The sequence below is a fragment of the Scardinius erythrophthalmus genome (assembly GCF_964197995.2).
Source record: "Scardinius erythrophthalmus genome assembly, chromosome: 1".
NCBI lineage: Eukaryota > Metazoa > Chordata > Actinopteri > Cypriniformes > Leuciscidae > Scardinius > Scardinius erythrophthalmus.
In genome coordinates this window covers 4,940,265-4,955,514 of record NC_138221.1, presented here as the reverse complement: position 1 = coordinate 4,955,514, position 15,250 = coordinate 4,940,265, and the positions used below count along the sequence as shown (strand labels likewise).

Below are 15,250 nucleotides of genomic sequence, written 5' to 3'. Positions count from 1 at the left end.
ACTATTCGTTACAGCTTAAAAATGTTGGATGGTTGTAAACCCCTCCCCCTCAGTGCTTTTGGCTGTAGTTTTTAAAGGAACAGTTGTACGGGAATTATATGAGGCTGTGGACCGGGCAGCATTTTTCATTTAACAGTAAAAATATATACTCATCTAAAAATTATCTTGTCTGCTTCTATAAATGGTGTAAGCTACGTGGTAAATTCAACCAGAGTACTTATTTTGTATTTAAGTTCCATTTCTTACTAAATGTCTTTTTAAAAGTATGGAGAAATTGAATGAGATTTAATGTTATGTGATTTTTGATACACACACACACACACACACACACACACACACACACACACACATATATATATATATATATTATATATATATATATATATATATACATATATATATATATACATATATACATATACATATATACATATATACATACATATATACATATATACATATATACATACATATATACATATATACATACATATATACATATATACATACATATATACATACATATATACATACATATATATACATATATATATATACATATATATATATACATATATATATATACATATATATATATACATATATATATATACATATATATATATACATATATATATACATATATATATATATATACATATATATATACATATATATATATATATATATATATATATATAGCCTATATATATATATATATATATATACATACATATATATATATATATATATATATATATATATATATATATATATATATAGCCTATATATATATATATATATATATATATATATATATATATATATATATATATATATATATATATATATATACATATATATCAGGGATGGGCAACTTCGGTCCTGGAGGGCCACTGTCCTACAGAGTTTAGAAAAAAAAACCTGAAAAAAAAAATCACCTGCCTGTAACTTTCTAGTAATCGTGACAGGAGTTCAGGAGTTTTCCCGGGAGAAATAACAGGAGATGAAAATAAATTTTTTACTTTGTTTTTGCAAAAGCAGTATCAAAACATTTATTTTAACTGAAAAATCAGTCCAATCAATTATTTCACTTAAGATGCTTGCTCGCACCACCTTTGCCGTGAAGTCGATTGTCGAGTTCACGCGCGTGATCATAGGTACTAAACCTATGCGCGTGAACTCGACAATCGACTACTTTGGACTTTGACCGAAAACAGGATGTAAACACAGGTATTTGCACTGTCTTAAATAACATCATTTTTATCCATATCTTTCACATCTACTGCAGTCAAATTCACTCGTATTCACTCTGAAGGAATCACTCACATGACCTGTGCACTTGTAATGACACATCAAGGATGTTAAGAGCCTAAAAGCAGGTTTAAATATTGCCCCATTGAAGTCAACAGGGTGCACATTTTAAAAAGAGGATAACACGGTGTAGGCAACACCGATTTTTGTCGTTGTTCTCTGTATTGACAGCACTCCAAATGTACAAAAAAATGAGCTCAATGTTAAAATTGACCGGAGTTCTCCTTTAATTCAGGTTTATTTTATGACCTTTTCCTTTGTAGCAGTGTGGTTTATCATTCATATAATAACACCTTACAAAGAGAAATATTTCAGTTGTACAGTTAAAAGATGGAACATTCTGCAAAGTTATGACCCTGGTGGCTTTTACATCTGATGATGGGGCCTCATATGTCATTCCACTTCCCAAAAATGTTGAAAGAGACTCAAATTCTTGGGGAGATTCTACTTTACAGACATCAATGCTAAACCGACCTCTATATCAGTCCAATACGCATGAATTCTGTCAGCGACTTCTTGATCTGTACACTCTTCAATTGGTCTTGTTTGCAGTAGCCCTGCTTTTTCTCCAATAAACAAAACCAATGAAATGTTCTTTTTTGACAATGTTAACACAGTGTGAGTGAATTTAAAAAAATGTTTTGCTTATAATTTAGCCAGTATTAACTTTTCTGTTGCAATATGGGTGATGCAAGATGATTTAAACCCCTTGCTTTTCAGCATAACACATTTTTTTGTGCACCTGTACTTTTGAAGTGTGCATTTAATTTTTTATTTAATGTAATTTTGTGTGTAAGATGTATCATATTTGTCTGCAAAACTGATTAAATATTACAGAACAGCTGCAATAATTGCTATCTGTGTATTTACACACATCACAAAATTTCATAAGTGCATTTTCATAGTAATACTATTGAACACTTTCTAAAAGAATGACCTTAAGTACTAGCGTGAATATAACTTCAATTCATAATTAGACTCAAATATAACTTAAATACACTCAAACTTAATATTAGTGTTGATATTAAAATGTGTACTTTTAAAATATGCTTGCAGTGTATGTTACAATGACAATTTTGAGCATACAATTTAAAATATATCAAAAATGTTTACACTTTTTTTCAAATAAGTACACTTTAGAAAGTGCACATAACTTTTACTTAAAGTATATTTTAGTATAATATATTTCTATAAAGTGTAATATAGTATATATTATAGTATAGTATAGTATTATTTTAAAGTGTGTTAAAAGTGTTAGGGTGAAAGCGGGGATCGGTGAATGATCTGAACTTCCGGGTCACGAGTGAACGCTGGCGCGTTTGGCTGCCGCTACTCGCCGGCTTTCTCTGCTTGTTTTGTTTTTCTCAGTACGTTTGTTTAGTGTTTTGTGCGCTCCGTCAATCCAAAATGCAGACGCTGGACTGAGCCCTATTTCCCTGGAGGCTATTCCGTGCTGGATAACGTTTTAACTACTGGATTACACTTTGTGTTTTGTGTGACACTTCAAGTTCAAACGGCAGACACTGAACTGAGCCCAGTTTCCCTGAAGGTTATCTCATGCTGGATTACTGGCTACCGGATCAACGTTTGCTACTGTCACTCGGCCCTGTCACGCATATTGATTAGTACCTAAATGTGGAATTATTATAAATAAATCATCTTGGATTGCTGACTCGAGCAAGACTGCTAGCTAAGTGTTGCCAAACCGACGGGCAGCTGCTGTGCCTCCCCTTTCCCTGTTTTGCTTATGCGAGCCCTCTCAGGAGTGATCCACTAACACTGTTCGCTGGTGAGTCTCTGCTTGCTTGTTCGAGTTTGCTTGAGTTTTGCATATTTGAACTGCTGTCGCTATTCTTTGGTTTGGCTACCTCCGTCGCTGTTCCCTTGAGTGCAAAAGTGGTTGCCCTGTTGGCTAACGTATTGAGTTTACAGAGGCTAGGTTGAGTGTGTGGCTGTTTGCTGTTGTGTTTGGTAACGTTATGCTTGTTTGGACTGAGCCAGATGGTGCTCAAATCATACCCCCTCCTAATGCATGTAACAATCGTGACGCTGCTCTGGTCTCTTGTCTATGGGCCAGACTGCTTATACTACAGAGAGCCTAATCACTCGAACGGGCACCTCTTTGAATCCGATATGGCATTAAGATACTCGTCATCCTATCTCCATTGCCTTGGACACAAAGTTTACAAAATTCCAGATGTTCTCTGCGCGCACCAACATCTCGGTCTGCTGCGTCGTCCCAAATATTTACACAGGGGCTCTGGTCGGAAGTTTGCTCGCTACAACCACACTAACAACATCGATTCACTATGGAGTCTGTCTCGTAGAGAGTGCTGCTGCGGGGCGAACTGCCGACGTTGAGAACCTACACGCCATAAAACTGTTAAAAGCTTCCTTAGACTACCCTACTTTCAGAAATACCCAGTTTGGTCTGCTTAATGTGCGGTCTCTGAACAAGAAAGCAACTTTTATTAATGATGTCATTACTAGCCGCGTTTCCACTGTCGGGCCAGGGCCGGGCCGGGGCTTTAAACGGGCCGTGCCGGGCTAATGGCCTCGGGCCAATAGCACCGGGCATGCGTTTCCACTGTCGGGCCAGTAGCTCCACAGCGCTTCACTAAAACACGCCCGTAACACGCCTCTCTGGGACAACGTCACACTAACCCATCATTTCACCAACAAATGGAAGTTTTATCAGAAAACTAATCAGAAATCACTGGAAACAGCGTTGAAAACTAACGCGTAACTAACCGTGTAACTAACCCTAACACGATAAAAGCGGCCATTTGCTAGCTTTTTTTTGTTTGTTTGTTTAGCAGCTACTTGAATATTTAAAACCCAAGCATCGATGTTTTACCACAGGTTTACAATAAAAAGTGATACATTGATCATAATGAATTAATTTATGTAAAAATTGCACATTAGTCACTCAGAAATAAATTACCGTTAGGTCTATTTCACAAAAGAAAGAGGACACACTTACTTTTTCAGTCGCGTCTGTTTCTTTAGCCTATCTGGTAACTTAGTTACAGGACATATTTACATCACATTTAGAAAAAATGATAATTTCTACAAATATAGGCCTACGCCATACGACCTGAGGAGCTTTAGCACTCCCATACAGATATTTTCAGTCAGAGAAACAGAGGAAGCTCCCGAAAAAAAAAAGTTACTTTATTTTTTGATAGTCCGGTTTAAAGAGACGAGACGTAGGCTATGACAGATAAAATAAAAACATGACTGTGATAGCCTTTAATATTGGTCTGATTTCTTCAGCGTTCGCTGTTGTTTTTTTTACTGTGCGTATCTTCAAGCGTTTACTATGTTTACTATGGTAACGGCTAGCGCGCATAGTCTTTTGCATCACAAACAGAAGGCATTCAAACATGAACGCGATTTAAATTATTTTATTTTTCAGTCTTTAATGCTGACAGAATCATCCGGCGCTGCCGTCTCCCAACGATAAACTGGTAACCACTCCTAGTAAGTAACCACTCCTCTAGTCCGAGCTGGCCCGCTTTGGCCCAAGGTATTCGACGGGCCAGAAATCCTGGCCGTTGGCCCCGAGTAAGCCCCGATCAAGCCCCGGAAGTGACAGTGGAAACGCGACTGGCCCTGGCACGTACTAGCACGGCCCGGCCCTGGCCCGACAGTGGAAACGCGGCTACTGATGCTGGTATTGATTTATTTTGTTTGACTGAAACTTGGCAGATACCAAATGATTTTATTACATTGAATGAAGCTACCCCCTCTGGTTATGAGTTTGTTGCTAAGCCACGTTTCACTAGCCGGGGTGGTGGCCTTGCTGTGATCTTCCGCTCATGCAATAGGGTTCTATCAGTGCCTGTCCAGGATTATTTATCGTTTGAATGTCTTGCTCTGAAATTCACTGGTGGGGCACCACTCCTGTTATTACTTGTTTATCGACCTCCAAAAATGTCTTCTGCTTTTATTAACGAGCTTTCAGAGTTACTCTCATCTGTCAGCCCTATGTACTCATCCATCCTGGTGCTTGGTGATTTCAATATACATGTTGATTCTGGAAACTGTAATTTTGCTGAACACTTTTTAAACCTGCTGGATTGTTTCGATCTCACTCAGCATGTTGACTTCCCTACCCATTCAAAAAGCCATATATTAGATCTTGTCTGCACTGCTGGCATCATGCCAACTCACGTATGTCCCAAAGATCTTTTTGTGTCCGACCATAGAGCCATTATGTTCAAACTTGCTGTTCCTGAGCCTCTCCATCGCCAACGTTCCTCTCGTTCCATCACATATAGGAACACAAAGAACATTAACTCAGCTGCCCTCTTAGACACTCTAAATTCAAAACTCAGCTCAGAGTCATTGGATGTCTGTACTGATGACTTAGTCCTGATGTACAATACACATCTTGCTGACTCCCTCAATCTTCTTGCACCCCTGAAGACACGCCATGTCTCCTTTACTCAGTCTGCCCAATGGTTTACATCGGAGCTTCGTAAAATAAAGGCGGCTGGACATCAGCTGGAGCGACTTAGTCGGAAGACTGGCCTAACGGTTCATGCCCTAGCTTACAATGACCATGTCACTACTTACAAAGAGTCTCTTAACCGGGCTAAAACCTTGTATTACACCTCCATCATAGACAAAAGTCGTCATAATCCGAGAGCCCTCTTTTCCACTATTAATAAGATAACCTAACCGAATAAATCTTTTCCACTTACCCCATCCACTGAACTTTGTTGTGAATTTCTGGTTTTCTTTAACAGTAAAAATTAATTTGATATACCAACAGCTTCAAACAACTCACTCCCCCCAAGATGACCCCCCCCCCCTTTCCCCTCCGCTACACTAAACAGGTCCTTCTCTGCCTTTACACCTGTTGACGAACGGGATGTTCATGACCTTGTCACTAAGTCTAGGCCTACCACTTGCCTCTTTGACCCTATGCCGACTGCACTGATTAAGGTCTGCCTTCCTGCCATCTCACCCCTCCTGGTACAAATAATAAATTCCTCCCTTTATTCGGGCTCTGTTCCTGTGCTTCTCAAAAAGGCAGCTATCACCCCTGTTTTGAAAAGGCCTGGAGCAGCCGTTGAGGATTTTAAGAACTATCGGCCCATTTCTAACCTACCTTTCCTTGCAAAACTCCTTGCACGCTCGGTTGCAAAACAGCTCCAAGAGTACCTAAATTGTCATGGTTTTTGGGAGAAGTTTCAGTCAGGATTCAGGGCCATGCACAGTACTGAGACTCAGTCCCGGCTCCAGGACAAACTACTTGGGGGGGCTTTTACAATTTTTAGGTGGGCTTGCGTGACGACGGGGGGGGGGGGGGGGGGGTTAATAAGACGTGCGCGAAATGTGATTGGAAATATTTCGTGGGGATATCGCGGCGAAATGTGATTGTTGTCCATCATTCTGCGCAATTATTGAAAAAGAAAAACGTCACGTCGCAACATTTGACATATTTGCATTTTAAACTATGAAGGCTAGCACTTTGAGCGAAGGTGAGTTATGTCGGTGGAGGAGTACTATCAAATCCCATTCAATTTTTCACTATAGAAAGTGAAACTAAAAACTGACCGATGAGAGCTGAATCTACTTAACATGTGCTGATAACGTATAGGCCTAACCTCAATTTATTTTCTTAAAGGGGTCATATAATGCCATTTTTGTACAAGCTAATATGATTCTTTAGGGTCTAAATTAAAAGTTTGTAATATACTTTAATTAAAAATTCTCATTAGTATTGTAAGAAAACACTCATTTTACCTGGTCAAAAACAGCTCTGTTTTCAGCACGCCGTTTCAGTGCATGCGTCTTTAAATGATAATGAGCTTTGCTGACCCCGCCCCTCTGTTCTGTGCGTACACCGTTTCTAACACAATAACCACGCGTTGTTCATTATAAACGTGGGATTATGAATTATATTGAGAACGTCGTACATAGAAAACATGCCGTAATGTACCCTGAGTGTTAACCTTAGCATTCATCGTGAAGCCTGCAGCAAGGTTTGCAAATTTCGCAAAGATTAATATAAATACTAATATAAAGGTTAATAAAACATTACACTCACATCTTCTGGAGGTTCAGCAGGAACACGTTGGTACCGATCCGTTTTTTCTCGTTTGTAAAGCTGTCTGGTCTGAAATGATTCGCGCAAACATGAAAGCACAGACGATCGTGGGGAATCCCCGTGAGGGAATCCCCGCGTCAATCCTTTGGGCATATCGCTTCAAAAACAAAACTCAGCCACTGCATCTTCAACGGCTCGGATTTAGGAACATCCAAATGACTGCTGTGTTCCTTATTACATCTAAGAACTGAACACCACAATCGCTTAGACGCCATTCTGCTCCAGCATAACAACAATGGCGGACTACTATGACGGCTGTCACAGCTCGCTCAGGGCGGGTCTTGTGTTGAAAGACGGCTGTCAATCACAATAGCGGGAGGGGCGTACGATCTTATGACGTCACAATATCGAACGGCTTGATTTCAGAGAGGGTCAAACATATAAGGAGATTAAAACAAAACCACTGGATGGATTTTTATCATGATAGGATGGTTGTGTACAGGCACTGCCAACAGACATTTCAGTGCAATCAACTTGTAAAAGTGCATGTACCATTATATGACCCCTTTAATATTTCTCTTGTGGCCCATGGTGAAAAAAATGAGAATTATTTCATGTTAAACACGTTGTTTTTTAAATGAGGACTAATATAACATCTTCATCGCTGCGCGTCGGTTATGCAGTGATGCGCTATGAGATTATTGCGGGGCTAATTAATTGTAGCCTAATATTGATTTGATAATAAAAGTAGCCTAATAATTGTAACAGACCTTATGTTTGATTGTGTATATGCACATTAATTCTGGATGTGCTGGCGCTCGTTCTATGTGTGCAATGCATTTTAACCTCGGGGCTAGTAGATAGGCAATTAAGGTCATGCATTGCGTACTTGGGGTGTCACGGTCTTCGGATTTTCCTCTCACATGTGTGTGAAAAGACGTTTAATAGCCTAAAGTAAAGAACAGTTCAGGCAGTTCTCGTTTATTGTTATCTTATTCATAAAGTGTTTAGGCGAACCCTGCACGAACGCTCAGTCACATAATCATCATTCAGATCACCGCAAGGGGGGCTTGAGATCATCTTAGGGGGGGCTAAGCCCCCCCAAGCCCCCCCTTGACGCCGGGCCTGCTGAGACTGCCCTTGTGAAGGTAGTCAATGACCTACTATTGGCTGCTGACTCTGGCCATGTCAGTATTCTTATTCTCCTTGACCTCACAGCTGCCTTTGACACTATCTGCCATAACCTCCTACTTTCTCGACTGGAGGCGTTACTCGCTATCACTGGTGTTCCACTGTCTTAGTTCAAATCATACCTTACTGACAGACAACAGTTTGTTTTGATTGGGAATTACAGATCTCCAAATTCAACCCTGTCACATGGTGTCCCCCAGGGTTCTGTTCTCGGCCCCCTGCTCTTCACAATCTACATCCTTCCCCTTGGCCAGATAATACAACACTATGGTCTCAATTTTCATTGCTATGCTGACAACACACAGATTTACATTCACACCAAACCCGCCAATATACTATCATTATCCAATCTGGTTCATTGCTTAAACGCCATAAACAACTGGATGACTCAAAATTTTCTCAAACTCAATCAAGACAAGACAGAGGCTATTCTTATTTCCACACCCAACATTCTTAAGAAACCTGAAAATCTGCAGGTATCTATTCCTGGTTAGTTCACTACAACAAATTCTGAAATTCGAAATCTAGGAGTAATATTTGATCCGACCCTCTCTTTTGAGTCACACATTAAAAATATCACCAGAGCATCTTTCTTCCATCTCAAAAGCATCTCCAAACTCCGCCCCTCCCTCAATTCATCTGCAGCAGAAACACTAATACATGCATTTATAACGTCAAGGCTAGACTACTGCAATGCCTTACTTTACGCATCCCGGAAAAAACCCTCAATAGGTTGCAGCATGTTCAAAATTCTGCTGCAAGACTACTCACCCGCACACGGCCCTGGGATCACATTACCCCTATCCTTCAGCAATTACACTGGCTTCCTGTCCACTATCGCATACACTACAAAAACCTTCTACTTGTCAATAAATCTCTACATAATCTAGCCCCATCTTACCTATCTGATCTTCTCACCCCATACACGACCTCACGCACCCTTTGTTCTACTGATACATGCCTCTTATACGTCCCTACATCTCGCCTCCGCACCATGGGCGACAGGGCGTTCAGCGTGGTAGGCCCCAAACTGTGGAATGCTCTGCCACTTGAGTTGCGCCAATGCACAGGTTTATCCCATCTTTTTAGCCTAGCTTTCCTGCAGTCCCATAATTTGACTTGATTGATCTGATTTTACACCTTGTGCGCAGTGTATTTCTATGTCTTGTGTGTGCATGATAACATTTTAAACCCTGTATGTTCTTTATGTTTATGTCTTTATATTTCCTTGTCTCTGCCTATCCAAACTGTACAGTGTCCTTGGGTACCTTGAAAGGCGCTTTTCCAAATAAAATGTATTATTATTAAAGCATAATAGGGGTGAAAATATTCCCCTAAGAAATAGGACACCACTCATACACCGTTACATGTCATTATACATCGTCGCTAGCGCCTACGTCACAGGAGATGCGCCAATGTTTATCACAAACTTCGTCGTCAGCTGTAGTCTTGCGTGAGTTACAGCTATTATTTTGCATTTTTCTTCTGAAGTTTGCAGAAAACAACGGAGATGACAATATCTTCAACGCCTAATGCTGCTTTCACACCAAACGCGAATAGAGCGGCTGGCGCGAGTGATTTAAATGTTAAGACACGTTTACGCGCGTCTGGAGGTCTTGCTGCGTGAATGAGGCATTTAGCGCGGTGGACGCGAATTCCCCTCATTCGCGCATCCACTTCGCTTCAAACTTTTGCTTTTTACGCGTCATATTGTAACTTTAACGATTTTTTGCAACCGTTTCTTTGAAGAACATGACCGTAAAGAAAATGATTATTGGCAGTCATGTTGCCTCTGTAGCCAGTGTATGAAGGTACATTTTTCATACCCCTTTGTTTGAAGTGTGGTCCCGAAAAATCTTAGTTTCAAGGGCTATCTGGCCCTTCCCCTTACCCCTACCCCTCCAACCAAAAGAGAATTGAGACAGCCCTACCCCTTCACGGGAACGCGCAAAACGGAGGGGTAGGGCCAAGGGGTGAATTGGGATTGAGCCTTACAGTCACTAAACCAAAAGTGTTCATGTAGGGTCAGGCATGATGCACTCCTTTTATATTGTAGGAATTTATTTACAAGTAAACTGTCAAATCATATGTAAATATTACGTTGTGGGAGAACGGGGTATTCTCGTGGCTTGATAAACACAAATAGCTAGTACAGTATTCTCGTCGCTTGATAAACTTAAGGTTGAACCACTGTAGTCTGTTGGACTATTTTAACGATGTATGCGGTGATGTGGTTTCTCCACTGCATGGATCTTCATGTGTCGCTTCAGGTTAGTTTTAATAGAGAAACTCTTCCGGCACTTATCACACGTGTGCGGCTTCTCTCTGGTGTGGATCCTCTCATGTGTTTTAAGATGTGCTGACAGACTGAATCTCTTGTCACAGCGTGAACACTTGTAAGGTTTTTCTCCAGTGTGGATCCTCTCATGTCTTTTCAGATGTTCTGATCGACTGAATCTCTTGTCACAGTGTGAACACTTGTAAGGTTTTTCTCCAGTGTGTGTCTTTTCATGTGTTTTCAAATTAGAAGACTGACTGAATCTCTTGTCACAGTGTGAACACTTGTAAGGTTTTTCTCCAGTATGTGTCTTTTCATGTGTTTTCAGATGTGCTGACAGACTGAATCTCTTGTCACAGTGTGAACACTTGTAAGGTTTTTCTCCAGTATGTGTCTTTTCATGTGTTTTCAGATGTGATGACAGACTGAATCTCTTGTCACAGTGTGAACACTTATAAGGTTTTTCTCCAGTGTGGATCCTCTCATGTGTTTTCAGAGATGATGACTCACTGAATCTCTTGTCACAGTGTGAACACTTGTAAGGTTTTTCTCCAGTGTGGATCCTCTCATGTGTTTTCAGATGTCCTGGCTGACTGAATCTCTTGTCACAGTGTGAACACTTGTAAGGTTTTTCTCCAGTGTGAATTCTCTGGTGCAGTTTTAAATTGTCCGCTGTAATAAAAGTCTTCTCACACTCAAAGCACATATACTCTCTCACACCAGTGTGTATTTTCTGATGTGTGTGTAAATTTTGCAGCAGTGAAAAACTCTTCCCACACACAGAACACGAATATGGCTTCTCCTTCGTATGAACTCTCAGGTGTTCCTTCAGGTGTGATGCACTAAGAAATGCTCTGCCGCATTGAACACATGTGAACGGCTTCTCTCCGGTGTGAATCATCATGTGATCTTTAAGATATCGTTTGCATGAGAATCTCTTTCCACATTGATCACATGTGAATGGCTTCTCTCCAGTGTGGATCCTCATGTGATGCTCAAAATGTTGTTTTGTTGTGAAACCCTTTCCACACTGATCACATTTGAACAGATCTCCGGTGTGGATTCTCATGTGACGCTCAAAATGATATTTGTTTGTAAAGCTATTTCCACACTGATCACATGTGAACGGCTTTACGCTTTTCGGTTGGACATGATGTTCCTCCTCCACTTCACTCAGTTCTTCACTCTCCTCCGTCACTTCACTCAGTTCTTCACTCTCCTCTGTCACTTCACTCAGTTCTCCACTCTCCTCCTTCACTTCAATCAGTTCTTCACTCTCCTCCTTCACTTCAATCAGTTCTTCACTCTCCTCCGTCACTTCACTCAGTTCTTCTCTCTCCTCCTCCACTTCACTCAGTTCTTCACTCTCCTCCGTCACTTCACTCAGTTCTTCTCTCTCCTCCTTCACTTCACTCAGTTCTTCACTCTCCTCCGTCACTTCACTCAGTTCTTCTCTCTCCTCCTTCACTTCACTCAGTTCTTCACTCTCCTCCTCCACTTCCATCAGGCCTGACATGAAAGAAACAAATGTTACATTTAATTTTCAGTACATCAAAATAATTCAAAGAGAAATATAAAGGACATGAAAGTGAGCCCTGATGTAATGGTAGAAAGTAGACAACTGTTATAAAATATTATGATAATTTCATGCCTTTTTATAAATGATTATATGTTCTTGAAGCTTTCCATGAATGAGGAAAATGTATCTTCCCATTATTATCTTTAAAACATTAGCTTTCACTGTTATGCCAATGATACTCAGCTGTATATTTCTTCAAAACCTAACGAAACTTACCAAATTCACAAAATTAACGGAATGCATAGCTGATGTAAAAAATGTGGATGACTAGTAATTTCCTACAACTAAATTCTGAAAAAACAGAGATACTAATTATTGGACAAAAAATGTACTTTCGGAATAATCTAGAATACTGTCTAACACTTGATGGCTGCTCTGTCAAGTCTTCGCCATCGGTTAGGAACCTGGGTGTGCTCTTTGATACCAATCTTTCATTTGAAAGTCACATGTCTAGTATCTGTAAAACCAAATTTTTTCATCTTAAAAATATATCTTAATTACGCCATATGCTCTCATTGACAAATGCGGAACAATTAGTTCATGCGTTCATGACCTCAAGGCTAGATTATTGTAATGCTCTACTGGGTGGTTGCCCTGCACGCTTAATAAACAAACTACAGCTAGTCCAAAACGCAGCAGCTCGAGTTCTTACCAGAACCAGGAAGAATGACCATATTAGCCGGGTTCTGTCAACACTGAATTGGCTCCCTAATAAACATTGCATACATTTTTAAATATTGCTGATTACTTACAAAGCACTTCCCATAAATCCTGATGTACTCCTTACATCATAAGAAGACTGGCATCTACGCTAATTTTAGTGTCTTTGTTTATCCCAAGGTTTTCCTGCAGCCTGCCGGATCCAGGCCGTATCCAGATCTGACGAAGGACCTTCGCCTGGATCCGATGACAACGCAGTCCTGAAGTGCCAACTAGTCTCTCCCTATGGAGGATCCCTTTACCACTCTACAGATAAGGCATCATCTGGAAAATTCATTTCGCGTACCTACCCCGAAGTGACAAAATAAAATAAAATTCTGTATCTAAATTTATAAGGAAAGAGCTTTGTTTAGGCTTGGTTTGTAGGGAATTACAACCCTGCGCACATATATTCAAACGCACATAACTATAGAACCAATTCTTAATGCGCATGTGAGCATCATCAGCGTTTCTCACAGGTTCACGTTTAAAGTCTGTGTAGAGAGAATGGTGTCGTCTTAGCGGCCCCTAATTTAATAACAAAAGATCGTTGTGACGGAAGCGAATCAATCGAAACTAACTTTAGCTGGAAAATAACTTATTAACCCTCTGGGGTCTGAGGTGTTTTCTGGCCCTGGAGGTGTTCTGACATGCTCGGACATTTGTGCTTATTTCTGTTACTTGTGACATTTTCATGGCTAAAGTCTGATGACACTGTATTCAGCACAAACTCTGCTACAATAATATATCAGCAGCATCAGGGCTTGACATTAACACCCGCCAACCCGCCAAATGTGGGTGGATTTTGCTCATGGCAGGTAACACAGTCACTCCAACTAGCCACTTTGGCGGGTTGATTAATTGTAGTCTTTTCGAAAGGCATCTGAAATAAGCCATATTGCAGTATGACACTACGACACTACAACTCCCATGAGTATTAGATGCACACAGCGTTGCCTTGTGCGCTATTGACCGACAACACAGAAACAAAGAGACATTTAGCTGCTCTGCTGAAGTTACGTCATTGGACGCCGGTGCGACGTTCGTCTGCTGTAGGACAACTTAGTTTGAATAAACGAGAAGACACTGATGACAAAGGTGTAATTACACTCTATTTAGCACAAACCGGGCTACCATAATATGTGAGCAACATGTATGTACGTGTTTGTATTTTTGAGAGAATAATGTTTATGCATGGTTATTGAAAAAACAAAAATTGAAAGTTTCTGAAATAAGGCCACAAAACACATACTAAATATGTCCACAAGACTTCTAAATAATGGATGTTGTTGCCTAGAGTTTTTTCTTCAAAATGATCTGAAAATCATCCTGCCTAATCATTCACATAAAACAATACATTGATTTAAATTTTGTAAGACACTTTTTGTTTGGAAAGGCAATATGCGCATCATGAATATTGAGTGGTTCTCACCTGAGAAGACAACGACTCGCATAATGGGCTGCATACATAATGAGCCTTTCATTCAGGTGTGTCACTGAGCCACAAGAAAGAATGCAAGGACAAATTAAATAAATAAATAAATAAAAAAAAAATATATATATATATATATATATATATATACAAAATTGGTTCACAGTTGTTGTTTTTTTCACAAATTGTGCTTGCAAATTGTATAATATCCAAGGTAAACATTTCTAGTAATTGTGCAGTTAATTCTCATACTGTATTTTCAGAAAGTTTTGGAATATATTCTCTACCCAAATGTGTCACTAACAAAACACAATAAAAATCATTTAAAGAGAAGGCTAATATTGACATTTTAAGATTTTGTTTACATCTATCCTTGTATTTATATTTTTTGCTATTTTATTATAAAGGTTATACAATTACAACAACAATTAAAATTGTAACAATATTTCCAGTGTAATCTTTCTTTGTAAAAACTAAAGTATACATTTTATCATACGTATTTCAAAGTAAAGGATTCATTAGTTTGAATTAGACTTGTGCCGGTATTCGGTAATGCGATAAATCGCGGTAATAATTATGCACGATATTGTTATCGCGGGCACTTCAAAATACCATGAAAAATAATAGATCCGAATTTAGGCAAGGCAAGGCAAGGCAAGTTTATTTATATAGCACATTTCATACACAACGGTAATT

At 39.6% G+C, this 15,250-nt stretch overlaps 1 protein-coding gene across 2 annotated transcripts in view; it reads right to left on the bottom strand.

Moving 5' to 3' along the window:
• Positions 1-10,211: 10,211 nt before the first annotated feature.
• The window catches only part of LOC308703142 (uncharacterized protein), an 88,934-nt gene continuing 83,895 nt past the window's right edge, over positions 10,212-15,250 (bottom strand). Inside the window, exon 3 of one of the 2 annotated variants that reach the window (XM_081386453.1) lies at positions 10,212-12,131. In XM_081386453.1, coding sequence (XP_081242579.1) covers positions 10,777-12,131 — 1,355 coding nt within the window. In that variant the 3' untranslated portion in view covers positions 10,212-10,776. Of the gene's footprint in view, positions 12,354-15,250 lie in introns of both variants that reach the window. The other variant, XM_081386452.1, reaches the window with a different exon arrangement.